The sequence below is a fragment of the Bombyx mandarina genome, chromosome 17 (assembly GCF_030267445.1).
Source record: "Bombyx mandarina strain Sakado chromosome 17, ASM3026744v2".
Classification (NCBI taxonomy): domain Eukaryota; kingdom Metazoa; phylum Arthropoda; class Insecta; order Lepidoptera; family Bombycidae; genus Bombyx; species Bombyx mandarina.
In genome coordinates this window covers 614658-642524 of record NC_143223.1, presented here as the reverse complement: position 1 = coordinate 642524, position 27867 = coordinate 614658, and the positions used below count along the sequence as shown (strand labels likewise).

The following is a 27867-nucleotide window of genomic DNA, read 5'->3' as shown; positions in this document are numbered from 1 at the left end:
GCCCCACCCCTCTAACCGACGGCAGAAATAGGCAGGGCGTTGGTCTCTACCCGTGCGGGCACACAAGGCACCCTACTACTACTAATAAATAATTTTATACTTTTATTAACCTGTTGATACTGATTAGGATATTATGCCTATGCATTTTTTTATGTTAATCGGACGTTTTAAATTTGAAAGAATCCGTGACAGACGTATATATGTACGTATGTCGGTAGTGTATCTATACTAATATATAAATCTACAGTGGTTTTTACGGATGTTCCGAACTACTGAACAATGCATCCTATTGAATTGTAACTTGGTATCCATGTAGAAAATACATGTACTTAATGGATAGGCTAATATTTATTATATGAGTGTTGGACTCCCTAATAATAATGACAATAAATAATAATGTTAATTTTAAATGCCCAGCGAAGCGGGCGAGTACGGCTAGTTAACTCATAATAACATACGCGAGGCCATTGACTTCAGTTGAATTTTATGTGTGTTACATTGCGTATAGCTTAAAAATATAAATTGAAAATTAATTTCGAATAATAATTTTTACGAAGCTTTTTTTTATTGCCCTTGTATGCAAACGAGCATACGGCCCACCTGACGGTGAGTGGTTACCGTCGCCCATGGACTTCAGCAATGCCGGGGACAGAGCCAAGCCGATACCCACGCTGCCGAGTTCAGCTTCTTTCACACCAGTTAAGAATAAATGTTTTCTCGACAGCTGGGTCGAGTGCCTGCATGTGTGATGGTGCCGCAACGTTACGCCACCCTCCCTCTGCCACCAGCGCCGTACCCTCACCACGGACCGGTCTATTATCCCGTCCACGACACTGTAAGTACAGTTCCATATATCGTCGCTATCAAACCAAAATCTACTATGTGCAAAAACTATATTTTGAATTAACGAGTAAAAAAATTTTCGTATAAAATTTTATATGAAGCTGAATTTTTATGAACTATATCAAATGAAAGCTATACCTAGTCAGGTCATAAATTCTGTCACATGTTTAATGTAAAATAATTGAAATAAGTTTATTCATTATGTAACCATTCATATACCAAAATGAACTTAACAAAACATAGATTCTTATGACACTAAAGTTTATTCAAAATGACCTCCGTGATTCCTTCCTCCTCCTTCAATCTGCGCGGCCAGTCGTCTATCGCAGCACGAATGAGGTCCATGTCAATATCGGTGGCTGCCTTAATCAAGGATGTCTTGAGTGACTCCAAATTGGTATGAGGCTTTGAGCACACCTTTTCCTCCAAGTGTTGCCATATCATGTAATCTAACGGATTCAAATCTGGACTGGAGGAGGGCCAGTCTTCGTGCCAGATGAAGTCGATTTCACACGCCGCCAGCCAGTCTTGTGTGCTCTTCCCTCTATGAGCTGGCGCCGAATCTTGTTGGAATACCCAGTGCCTGTTATTGAACATGGTATGAGAAACAGGTTCCACAAGATTCGTCAGGACTGTATTTTGATACACAACTGCATTCGTTTTTACACCTTTCTCACAAAAATGGACCTCTGTTAAGCCCCAATAAGAAACTCCCAACCATACCATGAGCGAGGATGGAAAATGACCTCGTTGGACACGCGGAATACGGTTGCTCGCTTCTTCACTACTGTGTGCGTACACCTTATCATTTTGTTTGTTGTAGCTCTCTTCTACGGTAAAATTTTTTTCATCCGAAAAAAGAATTTCCCGATATTTTTTTCCCGCGTACCGCTTCAACAAAGCGCGGCATCTTTTCAGTCTCAGGTCCATTAGACGAGCATTCAAACGATGTCCTGTTTTTCTTCGATATGCCCGAAGCCCTAAGTCTTCATTTAACACCCTTTTCACCGTGGTTCTGCTTAACCCCATCTGAAGGGCCAACAGTTTCTGCTTACGTTTGGGATTTCTTTGAATTCGCGCCTTCACAGCTTTTATCACTGCTGGAGTCCTAACAGACCGAGGGCAACGACTTCTTACCTGTCATCTACACTAGAGTCTTCATTGTATCGTTTGATGGTACGATAAACGAATCTTTTGGTTATATTCAAAATTTTCAGTATGTTAAAAATTTGAATTGGCGCGTAACCGCAACGATGCAACGCAATAACTGCAACACGGTCTTCTTTAAGCGTCCACTCCATATTTAAAAATGAGTAAAATTCTAAAAGTATACATTTTTATTTTCATGAACAATTCGAAATTCGAATTCAATAAACTTTTTTGTGGCCAGCATTCTAAAAGAAAAGTTTTTACTGTGTGACAATACTTATGACCTGACTAGGTATATAAATATTAAAGCTATAGACACTTAACAGTTTTTTTATACAGTAGATAGGACTGTGAACTATACGAAAAGATCAAAAAGTAAAAATCTCAAAAAGCGCACATAGCAGATTTTGATTTGACAACGATAGTGAGTCCGCACGGGTAGGTACCACCGCCCTGCCTATTTCTGCCGTGAAGCAGTAATGCGTTTCGGTCTGAAGGGTGGGGCAACCGTTGTAACTATACTGAGATCTTAGAACTTATATCTCTAGGTGGGTGGCGAATTTACGTTGTAGATGTCCATGGGCTCCAGTAACCACTTAACACCAGGTGGGCTGTGAGCTCGTCCACCCATCTAAGCAATAAAAAAAAAAAATGTTTACATGTAAGATACACTGATACGTGCTTCGTCTAGGTCGCTGAGCTAATGCACTAGGGGCAGTCGGGGCAAGTGCCCAGGGCGGCAAATTTTTGAAAGTGAATTTTTTTTTTTTTTATTCTTGTCAAGATTGCTCAATATAATTAATTAATTCTATTAATTAATATTTTTTTTGTTTAATTGATAAGTCAACAAATTCAATTCATCCATTATTTGTGAATTATAATTATGGTACTTTTGGTAAAAATTTATATTCTAAATGATTTAATGAATTTATTTCCTTGGACATTTAAAATAATAATCGATTTTTCTATTTTCTGGAATTAAAGAAATTCAAGTATTTTTTTTATATAATATAATTATGAGTCACTCTTAGTGCAAAATTTATAATTGTTAGAAAAAAACAAATATTTATTTATGTTTTTGCATTATATAACATATAACGTTTCTGCAATAAATTAATTATTTTAATTTTGAAAAATAAAATATATAAATTATAAGTTTAAGTAAAATTCCAGTAGGTATTGGGGCGGATTTTTTTCCGGTGCCCAGGAGCGGTATTGAGTTTAAATCCGGCCCTGTATATACTTATTTCCCGCAAAAATCCATAATCGGTATACTTTTACTGACGTGTGCGGTACACAGCGCGTCCGACGCCGCCGCTCGCCTCGCTCCGGGGAGCGACGGCGCCGCGAGCGACAGCGCGACTCCCAGCTGCGACGCTCGCTCGAGAGGATACACCGCAAGCGACGCGCCGACCGTGACGTCACCGATGCCGACCTCAAGCGTACTTATACAGGACTCGACAGGTAACTAATAACAACTATTTTTGGAACGAAGTTCCTTATGGGACGATGCGGAGGGGTACCCTAACCGGGAAAAAACGTCCGTAACGTAAGATTTTTATTAGTAATGCACACAGTGTACGGCTTAACTTTGTAATAACGTACAAAAAATAACTTTTTTTTATCATTCATTGACCACGATCTCAGAGCGTTCGTTTGCGCAATACACTAACTCTTATATAAACAACCGTGAATGAAGTGTACCACCATAAGTTCGCACGTTATCGAATGACCGTGGGTTGTTGCGAAAACTTCAGTTTTATTTTCTTTATACCTCGAATAGAACCATACCAGTAGAAAGGATTCGAAACTTTCTAAATTGTAAATAAATAAATGCGAAATCGAACAGTGTTTGCAATCATCGGAAATCCTTCAAGAGATAAAGAATTAACATTTGAAATTCGGATTATTGATACATACCTGCCGTTTTTACACGGATGCCCAAGCCTGATGAGGAATTGTTTTGATATGATTCTGTCATCTCGTTTTCTCCATGACTCCACGCGCCATCGGAGCAGTATTTATACATAGTGCGCTTCTAGAGATTTTTTCTGCCACATACCATCTGGCTTTGGAATTAACTTCCGTCCACGTTGTTTTTCGTGCGCTATGACATGTCCTTATTCAAGCTAGGATTGCGGAGGATCCTTAGCAGCGACTTGGATGTCCTACCGCCATGCAGCTTGATTCACGATATAGAAAATAATGGCTATGGGTTATTATAGGTATAGGTATTATAGGTATATATATTATACTATAGGTTTTACAGGTGGTAGAACGTCTTGTGAGTCAACACGGGTAGGTACAACCGTCCTGCTTATTTCTACCGTGAAGCAGTAATGCGTTTCGGCAGCCGATGTACCGTTAACACTGTGAGACCTTACAACTCATATCTCAAGGTGGTGGCGGCATTTACGTTGTAGATGTCTATGAACTTTTTACTGGTGGTAGGACCTCTTGTGAGTCCGCACGAGTAGGTACCACCACCCCACTTATTTCTGTCGTGAAGCAGTAATCCGTTTCGGTTTGAAGGGTGAGGTAGCCTTTGAAACTATACTTGAGACCATACAACTTATATCTCAAGGTGGGTGGTACATTTACGTTTGTAGATGTCTATGGTCTTCAGTAACATCAGGTGGGCTGTGAGTTCGTCCAACCATCTAATAAAAATAAAAAATAAAAAACTCCGGTAACTACTTAACACTAGGTGGGCCGTGAGATCGTCCACCCATTGAGGCAATAAATAAAAAGGTTAGCAATAGGCAAACGGTCCCGCTAATCAAAGACGGTAGGTATAAACGCGACCTGCCACCAATTAAACATGTTAAAGCACACTGTTTCTAATTTCCAGGGCATACGCTGAGCAGTTCATAGCGGTTTGCGACGAGAGTAGACACGCGGCAGAACAGCACGACTCCCTGGCCACATCCCACACCAGCAGCTCTAGCAACGCCCAAGAGAATTGAGTACACGTACCCATCAAATATTTTAACTTCAAACACATTACAAAGTGTACCTAACGTTGGTTTGATTATTTTATTATTACACGTAATACCTAACTATAAACATTCATGTAATAGTTAAACACTTGTAACTTTTATAACTTAACATCAGTGAGTGCTTCCGCGCCCGCGCGAGTGCTTAATGCATTATAAAAACAGAAATTAACTTGTTAAAATCTATAGCATTGTTCAACAACAGCAACAATATGTGTTCTGTATATACTTTTAAAGACACACCTTCCGAGCCTCTACCATTTCTCGCAATTCTATTATGTATCCCTTTTTATTTTAAAACACTTCGTGTACTTACAAACATAATAAGGGAAATGTCATTGATCGGTGACAGTTTATCTTAAACTATAAAAAAAAATCTAGGATGTTTGTTAAAGGCAGTGCCCTACCTACTTGTACCAATATAATTGAGGGAATCGTAGCCTGCTCTAAGTATAGCTAACTTTACTTTTGTTCAAATGGTGCTACTATAAATAAAAATATACATTTTATACGAATGTATTCCTTAAATGTACAGTAATTTAATTATCAGCACTGAATCGTCGTTAAGCGCTATATTAATTATCTTTTTAACAACTTGTTTAACGATGTCGCTCGTGCCAAGCTTCGGAATGGATTTATTTGTAAATAAAAACATAAAAATTAAATCACAAAACAATATCGCTCAAATAACTTCCTGAGCCGGCGATGTGTCGAACTATTTTTTAACAAAATAAAAGTTGAAAAAGACGTATTACATGAAATAAATTAATACAACACATAATCATACTGGATTATAAAAAAAATATCTTTCATTTTACTTATTAAAATAATCATAATTACATGTAAAGTAGGATTGTTATTTTTTTTATTATACATGAAAATATAATGTTATAGACTCACTCAACTAAGGTTAGTGTTTAATATTCTTAAAGAAAGACTTAATTAATAAGTAGAATAGGTAATAAGCGGGGCCTTGAAATACTCATCGTGACTAACGCACGTAATGTATCTTCATAATAGTAATATGTACTAAAATTTTTAGTTATTTTACGAAAATATTATACTGTTTCTATGTTTTCAAGGTGAATTTTCCACTTTTAGGTACGTATATTCAACCGAGTTATAAACACTCTTAGAAAATAATATTATTTTCGCAAAAAGATTCAAATGTTCTCGGTCTTTTCAACGTAATATTCTATTATTAACTTTTTTAGTGTTTAATATTTTCATAATAAAACGACTAACAATAAAATTTATAGACAAGCAAAAAAAAAATTCGTCAAATATCTGTGTTATATGAACTACTTGCTATTTTTAAGATTTTACACTTAGTTCTAGATTCTTTCCAGTTGTTACTACATAGGTAGGTCACCAATATCCCCTCTTTTGCTACTGCGAAGCAGACTAGTTCTGGTGTAAGTGATATGACAGCCTTGCACGCTTTTGGGAACGACACTTGTGATTCTGACATCATGTCTCAAGATGACGTCACTCACCAGTTGGATCGTCAGTCCGTGTACCCACCTAGAACAACTAGGACGTATACTGCATACTGGTGCTAGCGACTTTTGTAAGTCCGCATGGGTAGGTACCATCATCTTGCCTATTTCTGCCGTTAAGCAGTAATGCGTTTCGGCTTGAAGCCAAAATAAAACTTAGAAATCATATCTCAAAGTGGGCTGCTACCTACATTTAGATTGCTGAAGTCAATGGGTTGTGGTAGCCGATTAACATCAAGTGATCCATGAGCTCCATCCATTTAAGCAATTTTTTTTTTGAGGTTTATACATAACTCTATATCCACCTATACTTACCTTAACTATTTTAATATAGATTAGATTACTTATTACGTATTGTACACAAGACACCTTGTATAGTCCTATGTACCTAACTGGTGCCAAATTATATGAAGAATCTGCTTGTAAATATATGTTCAAATTTTTTGCTCAATTCAATTCTATTTTTAGTTGTTATTATTTGTTAATTTAGTCTGTAATTCTTATTCCATTTATCTTATAATTTAACTTAATTGGATCTAAATTTTATCTAAAATTTATATAAACAGTTATCATATTTTGTATTTTGAGGAATAATTCTAATTATGTAAGATTCTGTTCATTAGTATAGTTGTTAAAGTTTTTGTATAATATTCTAGGCTATAGGTATTTATTGGTACTTTAGACTATGACATTTTTTCATTTATCATTCAATCGAATCCGCAGATTTAGCAAATTCTTTACTCACATAAAATAAATAAATAAATATTTACTAACGATCACGCCACATTAACTGGTCCCGTGCTAAGTTCGTAAAGAACTTGTGTTACAGGTACCAGATAACGGAAATAAATGTAAGATTTTTATTATACACGTACATATATTTAATATACATCCATAACCCTGGAAAAGACATTTTTTTTATATTTATCATACAAATATCTTCCCTTGGCGGGATTCGAACCCGCGACCCCCTTGTGTAGTGACCATGTCACTTACCACTAGACCAGACAGCCGTTTGTCAATGTATTGTAATTTATTTATTTTACAGTAAAATAAGAACCATTAATTATGTATGTGCATCATTTATTCATCGCTAATTCCGTTTTATTGCAATACATAAAGATTTTCTATTTTTTACTTTTACCACACATTTATTTTATGAAATTATAAAATTTGTACATGCAAACTTTTTCATTACGGGACTTTTATATAAATTTGATTATTGTCACTAAATTTCATAATTATATGGTCAGATTTTTAATAAATGAATGTATTATTTTGAGAAATTTAATTAACGCTTATACATATAGTTTGTTGTTTATTTTTGCTAATCTGATTAAAATATATTTTTGTTCACATCATTCATTTATTATTATTACTGAATATGATCCTTAGCGGGTCGGTTACATAAAGTTATTGTTATTGTCATTGTACATTTTCACTGCTTTTTCATTGTACATTGACCATATACATATATCTAACACACATCCATAATTTCATTCATTATTTCACATTGTCAAAATTCTAGTTTAGGAGGTATAGCTTCTAATAAAAACAAAAATTATACGTGAATTCAAATAATAAACGTATTTAAATAAGTTTTTTTGTCAAAACCAATAGATACATTGTATGTCTTATTGCTTAGAGATAATCGTTTATCGAATTTAAGTATTTAGGGAGTAGGTAACACAATATATAGCACATGAATCTGGTGAGCATAAGACACGGAATGTCTAATTAATTCCCGTACCTACTGTTTTATTCAAACTAGAACTAGAGTTCTTTTAACACATCATCGTGTAGAATTATATCAATCATATAATAATTATTATTATAAGGTAGTTATTTATTCAAATGAGATAAAATGTATTTTGTAAAAATGTATTTTAATAAAAACTTTTCTGTGTAAAATTAAGTATTTTTAGTTCATTACAAATTCACGATACATTTTTATAATAATATATCTATTACATATTCCTTAGTCTGCACAGATGGTGTTATCCTTGGACAATAATAATGTCATCAGAATAGCACGGCTATGTATCCAAGGTGAGAAATATCTTCTGCTGCAGATTGGCCGACATACTCACGGTCTAGCTGGAGTCAAGCGGTTACCTGAGCCCATAGGTATCTCAACGTTAATGCCGCCACTCACCTTGAGAAATAAGCCTCAAGCTTCAAATTTGATCAGAACTACGTCTGTCCCTTCCTAGAAACCGGAACGCGTTACACATTAATCACAAGGAAATACGCAAATTGATATATCTTGTGGACAAATCTTTTTATTCATTATTTAACATTAAACATAGTTTTAAGAAATATTTCACAAGCACGTGTTAGGTGTAAAAGCACGAAAACCTAAAAAGAATACTTGAATTCTGGTACAGCGTCTTCTTCTTAGGATCACACTGTGGGTCACACATACACTTATAAACTTTTCATAATACAAAATACCAGCTAGTAACCTATAAGACTAAAATTCGTTGTCGCTGAGCGCGGGGGCGGCACTCGTCAGCCGTAGCTCGCTCTCCGACGAACTGCCCAGAGAGTCTCCATCATCACGTTCTCCTCCTGGAACAGAGAAGAGAAGAAGAAGGGTCGTCGTACCCCCTTATGGTGGCACGGAACGGGCCTCGGGGCAAACCCCACCACCCGGGCAGACGCTCCCTAGCACTCAGGGCAGGGGTGATGTGTAGGAACAGATGCAGTGCAATACATATGCGACTTTCAGCTTCAGCGCCCCTAGCGGCAAACTTAGGGACGCTATTCCAACTCCATACAAATTTGAGTTAACTAACTAGGCTACCAGCAAATAGATAGGAAAATAAAAGACTGTTGAAAACGAAGTGAAAACTGTCACTCCGGTAATATAACTCTATTCTAGATCATACACAAGGCAATTAAAAAGATACAAATTATTCTTTATCACTTAACTTGTCTCTAATAGGTTTTTTAGTCTTAATGAGTTCCCGGTGTTTCTGCACCGCCAAGATTTGTGAACAGGGCTAGTGTCGCACTACTAAAAATCTGGTAAAAACCCGTTAAATAATAATGTTCATAGTGAACTTAACCACGTAGGTTGAAATCGTCGTAGCCTAAAGGATAAGACGTCCGGTGCATTCGTATGTAGCGATGCACCGGTGTTCGAATCCCGCAGGCGGGTACCAATTTTTCTGATGAAATACGTAGGTACTCAACGAATGTTCACGATTGACCTCCACGGTGAAGGAATAACATCGTGTAATAAAAATCAAACCCGCATAATTATAATTTGCGTAATTACTGGTTGTAACTGGACTTGTGAGTCCGCGCGGGTAGGTACCACCAACCTGCCTATTTCTGCCGTGAAGCAGTAATGCCACCGGGTGGACTGTGAGCTCGTCCACCCATCTAAGCAATAAAAAAAAGGTTAAAGGGAAACGATACCTTGCGCTAGATCGGCGAAGTCTTCGTCGTCAGCGGCGGCCAGGGTCCGAGTGGTGGGGCGGGTCCGCGCTCGGGACCACCGGGCTTGGGGGTCTGTTCCGAACAAAGCACTTACTGTGTCATATAGCCCACTTGCTCGCACGCGTCCAGGCAATTGAACACTTCAGAGATCACATTCTCTGTCCTAGGAATATGGTCTGGTCTACGCTAGCTTTGGGCTCGGACAAATACACAATACTTTGTTAAAGTGATTCATGTGGGTATCAGTGACTGATAGGTTTGCAGTCTCTATCGATAGTCATAAAATAATCAAATATTTTGAAAATTTGTAACAAAAAACAACATGATTATAATATTAAGACTTTGCTGGTGGTAGGACCTCTTGTGAGTGCGTATGGGTAGGTACAACCGCCTTGCCTATTTCTGTCGTGAAGCAGTAATGCGTTTCGGTTTGAAGGGTGGGGCAGCCGTTGTAACTATACTGAGACCTTAGAACTTATGTCTCAAGGTTGGTTAACACCAGGTGGACTGTGAGTTCGTCCACCCATCTTAGCAATAAAAAACTTGGTGTTCTGATAATAGTGTACTCAGCTGACCGTAGATCTCCCGATCCGATAAGTCGGAGTCGGACTGCGAGTCTCCCTCGACCTCGTCGCGGATGTGGTCCCAGTCCCGCGCCGCGCCTCCCCGCGCCTCGCCCCCCCGCTCGCGACCTACGGGCCAGTTCGTGCGTATGCTTAATGCGAGTAATTTAACGTTCTCGATAGCGTAAAAGTTTGTTAGCCGGTAGGGGCGCTGTACCAACTCCATACACATTTGAGTTAACTTTTACGCTATCGAGAACGTTAAAAACTCGCACTAAAAACGCTAGAGGCATCGCTTCTATTTGCACCGAGTGATGCGATGTCAAGTTCATAACATTAAATTTTGCTCAGTACTTTAAATAATACTACCGGATCCTATATTCGATTTAATGATTTTCCGAGAAGATCCGGCGTGAAACTCAGTGGGCTGTGTCTATGGGCTAGTTCGCTCGTCGAACTCTTCGTCATAATCGACGAGTTCGACGAGGACGGTGACCAGTGCTTGAGGGGCCTAAAAGCACCGAGAGTGGAATAATTTTATATTTCATATAGCTGACCCGGTAGACTTCGTATTACCTCAATCGATAAATAAAAAACCTAAACTTTTGTTTATAATAAACTTAAAACAAACAAAAGGAATCCGTCCGACGGGGGACACAACAAAGGAAAAACAAAATTGTTATTTCGAGCATTTTCATATTTATCTACCTTTTAAACATTCTATATAATATTCTATATAATAATTCAAGACCAAAATTAGCCAAATCGGTTCAGCCGTTCTCGTGTTTTACCGAGACTAACGAATAGCAATTCATTTTTATATATATATAGATATATAGAATAGATAATTTAACAGATTCTTTACACGAAAACATTTGAATCGAACATGTGTGTGTCTACATCTATGAGTACGTCACCTGCAGTTTTGATCCTGAGTCTGGTCTTAGGTCGGGTGGCGGGGCGCGGCGGCTTCGCTTCCTCCGCATCCTGCGACTCGTCACTCGACTCCATCTCGTCTAGATAATACACATTTATTTTTAAAAAACATATAAAAAACATTGGAATTCATCACGTGGACACAATTCTAAGCCATATTTTGAGCGACTTACAAGACGTAGGTATACACGGTCCGTTATTAATATTTTACGCCGTCTAACAAATTCGGGTAAACGTTCAGCCATTGGCGCGCTAACCAATGTTCCTCAGTCACATCATCAGGTAAGCAAATTAAATTAATAGGACATCAACAAAATCACTGTTTTTAGGTTAGAACAAAATCTGTTGTAGATTTAATAAAAAATAATGGGAAAATCATCGCTGTATTCTTTTTAATTCGAATTTGGCTATACTTTTTATGGCTTGCACATATTTTTTTTATTGCCCTATAAGATAGACGAGCGTACGGCCCACCTGATCGTGAGTGGTTACCTTTGCCCATGGACTTCAGCAATGCCAGGGGCAGAACCAACCCTCTGCCTACCGCTTAATACTCTTAATCTTCATCATTCGTTTGTTGATTTGCCGCGTGTGAGTCCCGCTGGCTGTCCTTGTTCAATTTAATATGAAAACCACTCTGTAACCAGCTGTAGCCTGTTGCTGAAGGAATTTTAATAATAATTCCGCTCACCGGATCCGCTGATCTTCCCTAGGACGTCTTCTGCCTCGTATTTGTGGATGAGTTGCATGATGGCGGTCTGCTGCTCTTCAGCCGCCTGCATAGCACAGGGTCAGGACGAGGCGGGCGCGGAGTATTCAGATAATACACATAAATTAGTTATCCCTCCTCCGTGCGAGGTATTCCTCAGTGCTAAGGGTGACCTTTACGGAGCACTTTTGTAAAGACTATGTTCCCTCCATTCCTTCCTATCCTCCGCCCAGTGGATAGCGACATTGATGCTGAAGTCCAAATTGTCTTAATCTGATGGGACCAGCGCATGGGACTACGCCCTCTAGGCCCCTTTCCTTCCACATAAGCATTATTACAAGCAATAATGCGCTTCGGTTTGAAGGGCGGGGCAGCCGTTGTAACTATACTGGGACCTAAGAACTTATATCTCAAAGTGGGTGGCGCATTTACGTTGTAGATATCTATGGGCTCCAATAACCACTTACCAGGTGGGCTGTGAGCTCGTCTACCCATCTAAACAATAAAACAAATGAACTCAAGCACTCAACTAAAATGGTTACGGGCGTCGACAACTAGATGGCTTCGCTTCGATTAGTTTCTCATTACTCCTGTATAGGACAGTAGTACCTTTTTTTTTAATGAAGGATTTTGTAAATTTTCAGACCCCACAAATTAATAAAATTTCATTAATTTTTCTATAACAAATAAATACTTGTATGATTATAATTTTTTTTTTAATTTTCTGTGTTAGTTACATAAAAATTGATTGCCTTAACTGTAACAACATATAAGTTTAGGGGCATCCGCTACAAGATGTCGCTAGTTGCCATACAATAAAATATTTATCTTAAAGTATTGCAATGTCAGGGCCCTGTATTCAATTCCGGAGCTCAGAACAGCCGGCCTCGTGCGCATACGAGTATATACCAAAATAAGACTCCTGTGAGCTCAGTGCTAGCTTTTTTACGTTCTCGATTGCGTAAAAGTTGGAACGTTTGCCTTCGTTTGTCGCTAGGGGCGCTGTTCCAACTGCGTAAGAATTTGAGTTAACTTTTACGCTGTCGAGAGCGTTTAAAAACTCTCACTAAGCACACTGCTGTCTACACCGAGATAAGATTGATTTAAGATTTGAAGTCCTCTGAACTGAGAGAACTTAAGTCACGGAACTTTGCATATAATGTTCACGAGTGCTCACGGAGCGTGCCTCCAGTCTATTATAATTTAGATTAGAATACCTCAGCCTGAGCGCTCTCAAGTAAGCTCAGTTGATGCTTCAAAGCTTCAACGCATCGGTACTTCAAGACGTAATCGTCCCAGAGCTGCCCTAGTTCGGTTTCCAGCGCTGAAAGCTCGCCCTGGTACGCCGGTCTGCGAAACATTGATGCTATTTATTATAACTATATATTACTATATATTATATAATTATAAAGAGGAAAGATTTGTTTGTTTGTTTGTTTCGAATAGGCTCCGAAACTACTGGACCGATTTGAAAAATTCTTTTTCCATTAGAAGCCGACATTGTCCCTGATGAACATAGGCTACTTTTTTTTATTTTTTTTTTATTTTTTGGTTTCATGTGTGTTTTAATGTTTCCGAAGCGAAGCGTGGGCGGGTCGCTAGTATATTATATAACAATATATATTAAAACAAACCCGCAAAATTATAATTTGCGTTATTACTGGTGGTAGGAGCAGTCCGCACGGGTGGGTACCGCCACCCTGCTTATTTCTGCCGTGAAGCAGTAATGCGTTTTGATTCGAAGGGTGGGGCAGCCGTTGTAACTATACTTGAGCCTTAGAATTTATATCTCAAGGTGGGTGACGCATTTACGTTGTAGATGTCTATGGGCTCCAGTAACCACTTAACACCAGGTGGGCTGTGAGCTCGTCCGCCCATCCAAGCAATAAAAATATACATATACTTTAGTCCACTCTACCGATCAGTCTGTAATAACCTTACTATGAAGGCTATTTGGCTGACAGCGCTAACCAAGCTGCACGATCAGTATTCCTGAGCCCCCTTGTTCCGTCCTCCCCGCGAACGTCCAGTCTCCTCCTATCCTCTGACCTGAGTGGTGGACTCCCAACTCTGAATCAGTGCACGTGACTATCATCGGATCTCCATAACGGAGTCTTTCATTTTTTAGGCCCTAAGTGGCGAAACCCGCTATAACAAGTCAATCGGGGACGGCTTGCCTATATCTGACGATTCACTTCGGACCGAAGAGTCGTAAACTTAATTGATAAAAGCAATTGAAATAATCTGTATATTTATAGAAACATCACTCACTGAGTGTACTCAGTGTGATTGATGCGCGCGGAGCGGTAGACGTTCCAATATAATGCGCCTGATTTTTAGTCCAATAAGACATAATAATAAAACTCTTTATTTAACACCACATGCACAGAGTAAGCGTATAAAACAATTATTAGACGGTGACATAAATGGGCGGCCTTATCGCTGAAAGCGATCTCTTCCAGGCAACCTTGCAGGGAGAGGAATAAGCGAACTGGACGGTGCTATATCTTAATAAACTTACATGAAAATATATATTTATATACACATGTGAAAAATAAATACAATATAAGAAGATAGACTTACATACGATTAAATACAAATAAATACTAAAAATATGCAATTCAATACAAAATAAGTAGCAACTTGTACAGCTATATCGTAGGAGCCATATTATTGTGCAAGGTAGTGCGATTTTAATCTGAACTTGAAGATTTCCGGCGAGGACGATTCTTTGATGCTTAAGGGTAGTGCATTCCATAAAGGGACTGCTTCAACCGTAAAGGAATGGTCACGTGAGCCGGATCTTCTGCTTTTTTTTTCCTACCTAAGCTGATAGATAGCCTTGAGAGGCTATATCAGCGACGCCTTAACTAGTAGGTGAGCTCACAGCGCTCAAACCTGATGACGTTGCTAACACGAACCCTAGCAAGAGCCGTGCTTCGCAGAATCTACCACCGGATCGGAAACGTGACCCACTGAGAAGATCCGGCGAGAAACTCAGTGGGCTGTGTCTGAGGGTTAATTTACTCGTGGAGCCCTTCGTCGCCAGCGACGGGTTCGATGAGAGCGGTGACCGGTGCTTGAGGTACCCAAAAGAACCGTTAGTGGATCGGGAGGATCCGAAATGACGTGTTTGGGACGACGTCGACTGCTTTCCATTCTGTCCGCAGGATCGGGAATGTAGTTACCGGCGGCCACGATGAGAGGGTTCTCGTGTCGTGCCGCTTTATCGAAGTGGGAAACTTCAGCATTAAATTGAACTGACTTGATCTTCTGCACTGTGTGTAGTCTTTTCTCGGCTCGCTGCAGCTCCGCGCGGCGCCTCTCCAGCTTGGCGTCCAGGGCGGCTTCGCTGGCCGCCACGCCGCCGCACTGCTCCCGGGCAGAGCTCACCCGGGACGCCACCGTGTCTAGGGCGCGCCGGAGACACGACTCCATGGCCGACATGTCTAAAGGACGGGACAGGGCCTGCTCTCGGGACTCCTGTTGTGGGAGAGAAGTCTTGTACACATCAGTAACATTCGCAATACCTCTCTTATCAGAAGAGGACGGATACTGGTATTGCTGAGTATCAGAAAAATGGTACTAGTCAATACCATTCTTCTACCAACGAAATAAACATGCTTTCCGATTAGGAAGACAGAATAAATTGATATTTTAAAGCAACTTTCGGTAGGCAACGGCTTGGCTTGCATTGCTGAAGTCCATGCGCGACGGTAACCACTCGCCATCAGGTGGGCCGTGCGCTCGTCTGCCTACAAGGGCAACAAAAAAAAAAGAAACTAAAACTGAGACGCCGCTTAACTTAAGGCCCGGAGTTCGTCTGTCCATTTAGGCTAAAAATTTGTATCCGAAGATTTGGAACAATACATTGTGCCTTAGAATGTGTACACGAAAACGGGATGAAGCTTATATTCGTGCATCAAAATCTTTGCAAAGACTAATCTGAACTATTGTGCTGAATTTGCTGAAGTAGGTCACGATTTGCTTTTGATTAGAGTCAAGGAGTCTAAATTTGAGTCACTTAATTTCCATAAGCAGAATGAAAAATGTACCTTATTCTCAGGTTCCTTAGTCAGTAAGTCGTATAGGAAAGCGCCTTGAGCGGTAATTTCCGTAGCTAAAGCACGAGCTTGTTTTATTTCCCCCAACTGGAATGAAGAATGCGTTTTTTTTCGATCACGACAATAAAATAAACTGTATTTATATATGATTGGTTGTATCTCTCACGTTGCTTTGCTTTCATCGAACCTCGGAAGACGCACAGCATCCAGTCGACCAAGTGCTTAGTGCAAAGACGAAGACTTCACATTTTAAGATAAACGTTGACGATAACGATAGGTAGATAGGTTTACTGGTGGTAGGACCTCTTGGGAGTCCGCACGGGTAGGTACCTACCACCACCCTGTCTATTTCCGCCGTGAAGCAGTAATGCGTTTCGGTTCGAAGGGTGGGGTAGCCGTTGTAACTATACTGAGTCCTTAGAACTTATATCTCAAGGTGGGTGGCGCATTAACGTTGTAGATGTTCATGGGCTCCAGTAACCACTTAACACCAGGTGGGCTGTGAGCTCGTCCACCCATCTAAGCAATAAAAAATAAATAAATAAAAAGGTACAAGTAAATATTATTTTTTTATTGATAATAAAAATTTTAGTACCATCTCTGAATCGCTAACCGTTCCCGTGTTCCTTGTAAAAGAACTATTTGGTAGCATTAGGGATGGGGATTTTATCGAGCCGGTTCGCAAAATCTTACGTACAACCAATAAAAAAATGTACAAAAAGACAAAAAGTAAAAAAAACTACAGAATTCTCGTAACACGCGGGATCTTACTACTGACCCTATTACTGATGTCATAAGACAGCGGAGTTGAATCGGACTGGTCTTCAGAGCCCGGTGACTCCAAGGCTGCTCTCAGCAAGGTCGCCACCTTCAGCAGCTCACGCACGGCCCAGCCATCAGCACCGTACAACTTCTTGCCGTTTAGTTTAAGATTCGCTCGGGAGTGCTGTCAATTGCATAAGTTTTCAACTATATTTTTTAAACTTCGAGAATCAAATTGCATCTTTTTTAATATTATTATTAGGTGAATATTGTTGTTCGTCTTGTCATAAGATAATTAAATATTTAATGTAGGTAAACGCTAAGAAACTCCACATCATGGTATAGCAGGCGAGTGTCTAGTTGCCCCTGGCAATATTATTATCCGTAGCTACGAACGATTGAACTTTTTCCATGATGTGGGCCAGACGCAAATTAAGAATATTCACAGTAACACTTGTAGACATTAATGAAATGAGTACTTTAGTCATGTTCGTGAATAACTTGCACAATGAAGGTCATAACAAGAATAATAACGTTTTTTCTTTTTTTGCGTAGTTACACTGATGGCGGTGCCTCTTGTAAGCCTAACTTGTCTTTTTCTGCCAAAAAGCAGTGATGCCATCCGGTTCGAAGGGTCCGATCCGGTGGTAGATTCTGCGAAGCGCTGCTTTTGCTAGAGCTAGTGTTAGCAAATTATCTCAGGTTGAGCCCGTGAGCTCTCTTACCCGTACGGGCGTAGCTCGAATAGTCTCTTAAGCTACCAGCGAATAAGTAAAGGAAAATAAAAAGGTGGGACAGCTGTTATATTATACAATTGTAGCTTGAACATCATGTCTCAAGGTGATGTACCTAGGTATAACTGATCGGTTATATTCGTTCTCCTGTCTGTGCAATGTATAAGCATTCCAATGCAAAATAATGAGGCACACTGAACTTACAAACAGAGACACCGCGTGCGTCACTATGGACACGCGCTGCTCCACGCTGCCCCGGCCGCCGGCCAGGACGGCGTCGGGGTCGACCCTCGCCGTCAGCCAGCGGAGACACTCCTCCACCAGTTCCCAGTTCGGGATCCTGAAGCTCTCCAAGGATATTGGCTTCGGGAAGCCTAACACGCGCATGGCTTCGCTGAAATCTTTAATGTTACATTTATGAAGGATCGTTAAGAAGTGAAGAGTATGGAACGGAGCGTTAAGATGTGAGAGAAAGGAAACGGTAAGGAAGGGAAAGAGAATGAGAGACAGAATGACAGCGAAAAGTAAGACGACGAAGACAATTGAATGAGCAAGGCGTAAGGTGTCAGTTGATTTTTCATTATTAGTGCAATATATTAAGTGTATACCTAATCTATGATTAGTGCAACAGTGGATAGTTTATTTTATGCGCCACGATCCCAATTCTACATTCATTTTCACGATAAAATTTCTTCTACTTTTAATGGATAAAAGGACGTACAAACAAGCCTAATCTTATTAGAATCAAAAAACTTTCTTCTAATTGTAAAACTCACTTCTAAGATCACGGTAAGACATGTCGTTCTCACTGGAATAGCAGTTTTTACCGTGTTTACAAAATAGCACTGTTCTATCACTTAAGGATAGACTTGTTGTGAAAAGCCGTTACTATGACAACGTCTTTCTCATTGATAACATAACCTGTTACATTACCTGTTCTTACCATAGACCTTTATACTTCAGTGGCTCTTACCTTGCAAAATATTCTCTTTTTTTAGTAGTGCAGAGTAGTTTCATAATCATATTAGCCAGCTACTTAGTAATAATAATATCGCAAAAAAAGTAACACAAAAAAATTTAGGCACATACATTTGTTTATGAATCAATGCTGGTGGTAACACTAATTTTATGAATACTAACCATAAATCTATTAAGTAAGTATTCACATGTTGAAGAATCATAATCGATTATTTAATTAGTTTCGATTTAAAGTCGCCGAATGACGTCTGTGTGCTTAGTGCGGTTATTTTAACTTTCTCGATAGCGTAAAAGTTAACTCAAATTTGTATGCAGTTGGAACGTTAGCGTACGTTTGCCGCTAGGGGCGCTGTTTGAGTAACTTTCGCTATAGAGAACGTTAAAAAACTCGCACTAAGTACACACAAAATAAAACTTGTGAAAAATAAATATAAAAATTTTCGAACAATTTTTATTTTTATAGTACCTATATAAATTGCTACAAAACATGAATTATTTATCTCAGTTTTATACTAATTGGGCATACAAATAGTGTTGTTTTATGAGAACTACTAATTTAATAATTTTATTTCTTTAGTTTTCCTACAAAAGATATACAAGTTACACATATAGTTAAAAGAGCTGTGGCTGACTATTAGCTCGTGTGCTCCCTCGACTACAGGAAAATGTAGCTTTCATAAGAATACAACAATGCTAACACTCACTCAACTAATAATAAAAGCTCTTATTCAGACGCCCCTTAAATGCATAATTAATATTAATTATTGTGCAAAATTAATGCAATGTGTATACTGCAAAGCTATTATTTGATCTTTTCTGAATAATAAAAATATACAAAGATTATCATTTTTCACTCCATTCTTATTGAGATCAGTTTAAATTTACAAACTCCAGCAATATTGTAATGATTAATCATTTTGGTGGTCATTTGCTAAGTTGGTGCTGACAGGCGCTTAATTATTTCATTTAAAAATGGTGTGGAGCGTAAATGTTTCCTTCAACATTTCAATAATATCATTGTTTTAAATTTAATGTTTAAATGTTAAATTTAATGTACAGTATAGGCAATATTTAAAATTATTCATAATCTAATTAATCATAGATTAGGTATACACTTAATATATGAATTAGACGCTCTTCAGACGCTACTGTTTTTAATTCTAGTAATTTATTTTCCTTTAAAGTACTAACCTCTCTCATCTTTTCATGATTTTAAAAAAGTTGATAAGGATTTTTTTCCTTAAAGCTCGCGAGCGCTACACGGAATGCTTAGTGATACTCACTTTGGGAGAAATAGAAAAAGCATTAAATTTTACGTGTTAAATCATTTTTGCAATAAATTTAGGCATGATTTCTAATTATAAGTTTTGTCCCTATTCTAACAGTTTTCTGAACAAAAACGAAGCTTTATGCAACAACATCCAATGATTTTTTCGTTACAGTTCTATATTTGGAAAAGGGTACCAGAAAATATCCATTTCTAGATGTAAAATTGCGATACTCAACAAAAATGGTACAGCTTATAATTTTAAAACTTTTAATAATAATAATACGACAGTTTACTTCAAATTCTAAAGTGACAAAATCACAAAACAACACTATTTCCTATCTCGCTCTAACACAGGACTGTGTGGCCAGCGTTCACGTATGCCCAATTAGTAGAAAAATCATAAATCAACAACAGTAGGAGGTTGTTTCAAGGAACGCTTCAATGAATCTTCGCGTTTGATGGCCACGCGTAGTCTCGCTGCTTTTAACTGCCTGAAAATGTTATTAAATAGTTTTAAATAATGTGTGTTGTCAAGCCACATATTTCAGTTTTTTATACCTAATCTCTATTTATACCTCAAAAGAAAATAATATGATTGCAATATCCAGTACAGGAATACAATATATTCTAATTACTATACTTATATGGTTGGGAATTGTAAGCCAGCACCGATTGGTACTATACCTCATATACTTCTACTGATACATTTATAAGTTCCAAATTGAATAATAGTAAAGTCATTTATACAACAATTGAGTCTTTGAACTCACATTGTGATGTCTATCACCTCAATTAAAAATTTAACACAATTCGAGCAGTGAGTCCTAACAGTGTACGGTTGAAAAATTATTGAAAAATTATCTCCCACATTAGACACAGTCATCAAATTGGCCATTAATATGACCATATAAGGTGACCATCATCAAGTGACCATCAAGGTGATAGAATTTAATATGTGTGGCATTATATTTTGTTACACCAATATACAATTAGTACATGGTGAATCAATATAACATTGATATAGTTGGTAAGATAGCTTAATTATGTATAAGAGATATGAATGACAATAATTGAGTTTATAGTAATTTAATAAATTGTTGACTAAGGGGTAGTTTAATAGGATAATCAATATACCTCTGCCTTATCCTTTCCTGAGTTTCCGGTGAAGGTTCACGTTTTGTGACTTCAGCATCTCGGATCATATTGCGTAGTTTCTGCATGCAATCAGCCAAGTTCAGCTGTTGAGACCGAGTGCAGTCTGATTTTATGATCAAATACCCTTCTTTTGTCAGCTTTTTGTCATACTGTAAAAAAATTTAATAATCATATCATTGTAAATTAAAAGTGATCATATTACCATATGTGTATTTTCAATAAATGTTATGACAAGTTGATAGCCCAATTGGTGTCAGATTTTTTTCACAGTGAAAATCATTCACGGACTTGTGTTGTTATTTTTTTTATTTTTTTTATTGCTTAGTTGTGTGAACGAGCTCACAGCCCACCTGATGTTAAGTGGTTACTGGAGCCCATAGACATCTACAACGTAAATGCGCTACACACCTTGAGATATAGTTCTAAGGTCTCAGTATAGTCACAACGGCTGCCCCACCCTTCAAACCGAAACGCATTACTGCTTCACGGCAGAAATAGGCGGGGCGTTGGTACCTACCCGTGCGGACTCACAAGAGGTCCTACCACCAGTAATTACGCAAATTATAATTTTGCGGGTTTCATTTTTATAACACGATGTTATTCCTTCACCGTGGAAGTCAATCGTGAACATTTGTTGAGTACGTATTTCATTAGAAAAATTTGGTACCCGCCTGCGGGATTTAAAACAGAAAAAAAAGTTAATACAGTCAAAATCTGTTATAACGACATCGAAGGGACTGCTCATATTCAGTCGTAAAAACCGATAGTCGTAACAACCGGTGATGTTTAATGTATATCGTGCAAGTACAAACAATCGATAGGGAATTATTGGTAAAATATATTTACATAATACGCGATTTTTCTTCATTATTAATTTGTTTTCTTTTTCTTCGCGACATTTTGAAAGTTTCACGAATAACTCTACAAAGTTTTGGTGCGTCTTGTGTATAGATAAGTACAAACTAACTGAAGAGATATGAAGAAGCGGGCTTTGACTCTACTGCATGCATGTGTTTTGTTTCTAAGAATTAGAAAAGACCCTACAATAAACTAAATCCTATTGTTTTCTTTCCTGATTTTAATAGCTATTGAAGACAAATGTGGATACCTATTCAAATTGTTTACAATACAGCTTAGCCGGTCGTTCTAACAGATCGAATTCTCCGAAATATTAGTTAAATGTGGTCGTTTTATGAGGTATGTCGTTATTACCAATGTCGTAGAAAGCAATATTTTTAATAAGGCGGTCATATGGCATTCAGCCGGGACCTTTGTTTTAGGTTATTATAACCGGCATGTTGTATTAAACGATGTCGCAGTAAACGGTTTTGACTGTATATTTAATTTATTAAGCCTACTACTACCTTAGTAGAGTTCAAATAATTACCAATTCGAGCATTCTCTGTCTAATATCGGGATGTATCCAATCAGCATCACTCAACTTAAACCTTAAGTCAACTTTTGTATGAACCTAAAACAATTAATACTTCAAAATTTGTAAGAATGTGTTTTAAAGTTATTACAATCTAATTAATGTAAGTAGTACAATTCAATACAATACAATACACACAATTTACTCACTTCATAACACCAGATAAAAAATTAGAAGAAAACATTTAAATTTTTTAAGTATCTGGCTTACTTAATTAAGAAATCCAAAATCAGTGAATGAATTGGATATAAGTTCTTCTAATGATGTCTAATAATAAGAAGTCACTTAATTAAAAGCACTGGTACTATTTTAATGTCATACATTTTATTATTGTGACAAAGGCACTAGTCATTGACATTCAAATATCTGTGACCATGAAGACTTTAAGTATTCAAAAGTCAGAAATAATAAATGCGAGATTAAAATAAAAACTGAGATTTAATTATGTTTACAACTTGCTAAAATTGAACTTGATAAGGTTGAAATTTCACATTTTAATAGTAATGTAGAAATTATAGATTAGAGAAGCATGCTACTTTGAAAATTCAGTGCGGCACAAGATAACTATACCCTACTATGTGTACTGCTTATATTGTTATATATACATGTTGTATATTGACTACCTTTTGCATTGTTATTATATACAGTTAACAAGATGCAATTGTGCTACTACTACTGCTTATTTTACTACCTATACTGCTAATGATTTATTTGTCAATGATATAAAACTATATAGATATTTTAAATTTAATTTTTTTTTAAATATTTATTAACAATCACGCCACGTTAACTGGTCCCGTGCTAAGTTCGTAAAGAACTTGTGTTACAGGTACCAGATAACGGAAATAAATGTAAGATTTTTATTATACACATACATATATTTAATATACATCCATAACCCTGGAAAACACATTTATATTTATCATACAAATACCTTTCCTTGGCGGGATTCGAACCCGCGACCCCCTTGTGTAGTGACCATGTCACTTACCACTACACCAGACGGTCGTTATATTAATAATAAATAAAGAATGACTATTTTTAAGAGACTTTACTTAGAAATATTCCCACGACAAAAGTAAATCAAAGTCTACAATTATTACTGAGAAATAATTTATTTAGTTTGTGGAATAATTTCTAATATAAAGGAAAGTTGTTTATAGTCTGTTTACCTTGTTTACGTTCTGACCTCCGGGCCCGGAGCTGGCACTGTATGATATATCCAGTTTCTGTATTGGTATGAATCCTGAGAATTTTTCATTACCATCAGGTTTCTGTTAAAAAAAAAAAGATGATTTAATTGTTTGTCAACATTGTATTAAATGTGTCAAAAATATGGAGTTTAGCAGTGTATTTTTTTTGTTTCCATTTACATGTTTACAAATGAGTAGATAGACAATAGATAAGTAGAAATAGCAAAATATTCAAAGAAAATAAAAATCCAATTTCATATTTCAATAATACAAGAAAATTATTATCGATGTCAGTATTCTTAAAATAGCTTACAAATGCAGGAGTGGTGAGCTTCAAAGAACTATTTGGATAGAGAGTTTCCAATGATATGGAACTCTTGTATCCCAGGGGCCTCTGGAATAACGCAGTACAAGTTGCATTTTTAATTAAACCACGTATAAAATTTAAACGTAATGTAGCTAAAGTCATTTTGGGAGAAAATTTATCAAATATGACGCATAAAAATAAAGATTTAACTCATTATTTTATTTTACGAATAACCTCAAACTTATTGTATATGAATTGACACTAATGACAGCAACACTAGTTGAACTTTTCTAACACAAAAAAGCGATAAAATAATACCATACAGCCCAAATTCATTACTTGTATTAAAAGCGATTTCTATTTTACAAAAACCTGAATAAAAGTGAAATGAGATGAAATGATGTGAAATAATGTCTTAGTAAAATGAATAAATTTTACTGAAACTTTCAAAAACTTTTTTGGATGACCTTGAGAAGACACGTTAGGATAGATTGTTTAATTTTTTCTAATTTTTACACTTTCGCAGATTCTATTGTAAATGGTAGCTTATCATTATTGCAAACAAAAATCAACCTTTAACTTTTTAAAAAAATTAGCAAAGTAAAACATTACACAACAATTCGCTCCTCGCCTTCCTGCCAAAAAGTGGCTAAACTCAAATTGTGCCAGTATGCCAACTATGCCAGTGCTCAAATCCTGCGGACAATAATTAACTTGTCTAGTGAATCACAAACTTAGCTCAAGTTCACCAATAACTTCAGTAAAGAAGGAAGGCATCGTGTAATAAAAATTAAACTTGAAAAATAATTATATTGCATAATTGCTGGTAGTAAGGCGTTCTGTTAGCCTACTACAGTCTACACCACTACCTTGTCTATTTTTGTTGCGAGGTAGTCATGCGTTCCAGTTCACCGGGTGAATTTCAGAAACCGTTGAATGGGCCCTGACTTCGTTAACCCGTCTAATAAAAAAGCCTAGACTTGTAGATTTTATAAGTACTTTTGATGGATTACTCCTTTTCAGTGACTTATATGAACTAGTACACCTCCGTATAGTGTTTTCGTGCCATAGTTGATATAAGTAATGCCTTAGGTTGATACTTAGATCTCATATTTCAAGGTGGTTACACTCAGAAGTTCGCAACGCTTTCCAAGTTCTAATGCACTCAGCGGCTACGAGAAAGTAGCGGATTTCATATATCTGGAGTCGCAAATAAAATCCGAAGGTAGCTGCACGGGAGAAATACGGCGAAAATCCGATATGGCTAAAAGTGCGATCGAGAAGATTTGGAAAACCCTAGCATTCGCTATAAAACCAAAGTGCGCTTATTGCGGGAACTGGTCTTTACCATTTTCCCCTACGGAGCACAGACATGGTGCATGAAAAGCCGCGATAGCGAAAAGATCTATGGCTTTGAAATGTGGGTGTGGCGGAGGATACTCCGAATACCATAGACTAACGAGTCCATTTTAATATAGCTAAACATCCAAAAAAGGCTCTGCCACCTGCCAAGAGCATGTTATAAGCTTCTTCGGACACATCATTCCGTCTCCCTTACATGAATTAGAGAAGCTAATAATTTTGAGTTGTATAAAAGAAACCGCGCCGCCGACAGAGCACCAGCCAGATGGTAAGATCTGGTTAAAAAAGCGCTGGTAATCTATACCACGCGGTTCATGCCACCTATGACCGAACACTGTGGAGGAAAGTCACATGTGTTCACGATCCTCAGCAGTGAGGGGACGATGAAGAAGAAGAAGTATTCACATTTATCTTGTGGTGCTAATGGGCTCCAGTAGCTATTTACCACCAGGTGGTCCGTAAGCACGTTATCGGTCCAATAAACAAAACCTAGTTTACCAACGATTCATTGTGCCCAAGTATAGTTTACTATACCTACTATAAACTACTTTTGCGATCGGAAAGAATTCGGCGTGAATATTTGACTGTATCCTCTTCTAGCTTGTAATAGTCATGGAAAACGATTTGTCCAGACTCGCTGCTCTTATGAACTTTAACAGCCTGTTCAGATTTAGATACAATTTGAAACTTTGATTCCATGGTTCAAAACGGATGTTTTTTCATCATCTTTCTCTGTAAGCTAGATTTCTTAACACCTATATTTGGCGGGCTATGCTGATTCCCAGATTTATATGCGATTGAAATTCCAATTTTTGCTATTTAGTTATGATTTATTGAGTAATAATATATGATAGCCTAGGAATTCATTTGACGTTAATTTTATACTCCTAACTCAAACTAAAATAAGCAATTTACATAAAATTATTTTAATGCTGCAAAAAATATAACTACATAATTCGAAAGCATCTCATAAAATACATGAAAGTCATAAGATAAATCTAAAATCACAGAATAAAACGCGAATTAACGAGCGGCGTACGAAGCGGCGTCGGACGAGAGAGAGCACGCGCGTGTTCCGCTCTGAATAGTTTAATTAGGATCTCGTTCCGAACCACGGAGCCATCTCCGTTTCTAAAAGAATAGTTAGACGATAATTTCATCAGCTTTATTTGAACGAACCAGGTTCGGTAAATGTCTGCTCTGTGAATCGTGAAGAAATCGAGCGATTTTATTTTAATTATTCATGTAATTAACGTTGATACAATATTAGTTAGGTAACTAACAAACCCGATTCTGTAGAACGAATGGTAAACAGTCGACGTTGCCCAAAACACGTCATTACGGATCCTCCCGATCCATTAAAGGTGCTTTTAGGTACCACAAGCACCGGTCACCGTCCTCATCGAACCCCTCGCTTGCGATGAAGGGCTCGACAAGCGAATTAACCCATAGACACAACCCACTGAGCTTCTCACCGGATCTTCTTAGTGGGTCGCGTTTCCGATCCGGTGGTAGATTCTGCGAAGTACTGCTCTTGCTAGGGTCAGCGTTAACAACACTCCGGTTTGAGCCCTGTGAGCTCGCCTACTAGTTAAGGTTACGCTGATAGCCTTGAGAGGCTATTTCAGCCACTAAAGGCTATCAGCTTAGGTAAAAAAAAAGGTAACTAATGTATGGCTAATCGTGAGTAGACTGATTGATTAACCGACTATGAGTAAATGATCGTAGTCCCTGGTAAACACATACCGCCTTTGGAAAGTTAATAAAATGAGGTTGCTCGTTTGATTCAGAATCTACCATAAATAAAATATTAGGTTATGACTTAAGTATCTTGAGATTGCTTCGTAAATAACTTTAAGTACATTTTAGATTACACATTTAAAACTAATATAACGACTTAATCTCGCGCTTTTTATTGTCATTATATTATTTGCGACGTTTCAAATGTTAAACAGTTTTCTTGGTCACGAGTGACTGTCGTCGTCGTAATAAACGCGAGATTATACCGTAAAAGTAGTGTTAATGATGTCCAAGATCGCGAATACCGAAGAAAATACTATACGATAAATCGCGTTTGACGTCCATGCGTGCTTATTAATATTTATGATCATAGATGATAGTTCGTAAAAACTTAATGACAATTAACAAGTCCGGTAATGGCATCCGATATGCTGTTTGGAAAATACACACCTACACAGAATAAATGTATTTTAATTAAAGCATTTATTGCATAGTCCATATCGAATATCTGAACATAATAGTTAAAACCTTAGAGTAATAATACCTCTATGGTTAAAACGATCTACTAGAAAAACGAATATACTAAACTTCGGAAAAATAATAAATAAAAAAGAAATACTTCATCAATAATTATTTAATAAAAATAGGACGTCTTGAAATCAATAGTGTGAAATCGAAAGTACCTATTGATATAGTTTTATTTATTGTCTTTGAGGTACACATTCAAG

At 37.5% G+C, this 27867-nt stretch overlaps 3 protein-coding genes across 4 annotated transcripts in view; 1 reads left to right on the top strand and 2 right to left on the bottom strand.

Annotated features, from left to right (window-relative positions):
* The window catches only part of LOC114244610 (uncharacterized), a 73743-nt gene extending 65345 nt beyond the window's left edge, over nucleotides 1-8398 (top strand). The window contains exons 5-7 of the mRNA XM_028176488.2: nucleotides 725-835; nucleotides 3293-3456; nucleotides 4844-8398. Of these exons, the coding sequence (XP_028032289.2) occupies nucleotides 725-835; nucleotides 3293-3456; nucleotides 4844-4958 (390 nt within the window). The 3' untranslated portion in view covers nucleotides 4959-8398. The remainder of the gene's footprint in view (nucleotides 1-724; nucleotides 836-3292; nucleotides 3457-4843) is intronic.
* A 47-nt stretch (nucleotides 8399-8445) lies between these two features.
* Nucleotides 8446-18974, bottom strand: Cluap1 (clusterin associated protein 1). Of its 2 annotated transcripts, XM_089734062.1 has the most exons (12): nucleotides 18479-18974; nucleotides 17907-18103; nucleotides 16985-17152; nucleotides 16198-16293; nucleotides 15408-15625; nucleotides 13360-13492; nucleotides 12125-12209; nucleotides 11415-11513; nucleotides 10510-10626; nucleotides 9914-10006; nucleotides 8953-9058; nucleotides 8446-8696 (listed from the first exon to the last, which is right to left on the bottom strand). In XM_089734062.1, exons 1-11 carry the CDS (start codon nucleotides 18498-18500, stop codon nucleotides 8961-8963), a joined length of 1326 nt encoding a protein of 441 aa, XP_089590188.1. In that variant the 5' UTR covers nucleotides 18501-18974; the 3' UTR covers nucleotides 8446-8696; nucleotides 8953-8960. The 2 variants fall into 2 exon arrangements, with proteins under 2 accessions (XP_089590188.1, XP_028032315.2); XM_028176514.2 differs by having other exon boundaries at nucleotides 8446-9058.
* A 143-nt stretch (nucleotides 18975-19117) lies between these two features.
* LOC114244635 (large ribosomal subunit protein mL62) lies at nucleotides 19118-24316 on the bottom strand. The gene is made up of 5 exons (XM_028176518.2): nucleotides 24044-24316; nucleotides 23710-23811; nucleotides 22493-22576; nucleotides 21085-21254; nucleotides 19118-20441 (listed from the first exon to the last, which is right to left on the bottom strand). The coding sequence occupies exons 1-5, from the start codon at nucleotides 24197-24199 to the stop codon at nucleotides 20348-20350; spliced, it is 606 nt and encodes a 201-aa protein (XP_028032319.2). The 5' UTR covers nucleotides 24200-24316; the 3' UTR covers nucleotides 19118-20347.
* Nucleotides 24317-27867: the final 3551 nt, after the last annotated feature.

Bases quoted from the DNA above. Each gene is read 5' to 3' on its own strand.
- LOC114244635 (XM_028176518.2), bottom strand. From the start codon at position 24,199: ATGACTTTAGCTACATTACGTTTAAATTTTATACGTGGTTTAATTAAA. The intron at 23,812-24,043 runs GTAAGCTATTTT...TTTTTTTAACAG, and splicing joins AGCTCACCACTCCTGCATTT to AAACCTGATGGTAATGAAAA. The intron at 21,255-22,492 runs GTAATTATTTGA...ATTTTTTTACAG, and splicing joins GACAGAGAATGCTCGAATTG to TATGACAAAAAGCTGACAAA.
- Cluap1 (XM_028176514.2), bottom strand. From the start codon at position 18,500: ATGTCTTACCGTGATCTTAGAA. The intron at 18,104-18,478 runs GTGAGTTTTACA...GTAACATTAAAG, and splicing joins GTCTTACCGTGATCTTAGAA to ATTTCAGCGAAGCCATGCGC. The intron at 17,153-17,906 runs GTAAGTTCAGTG...TGCAATTGACAG, and splicing joins CGCACGCGGTGTCTCTGTTT to CACTCCCGAGCGAATCTTAA.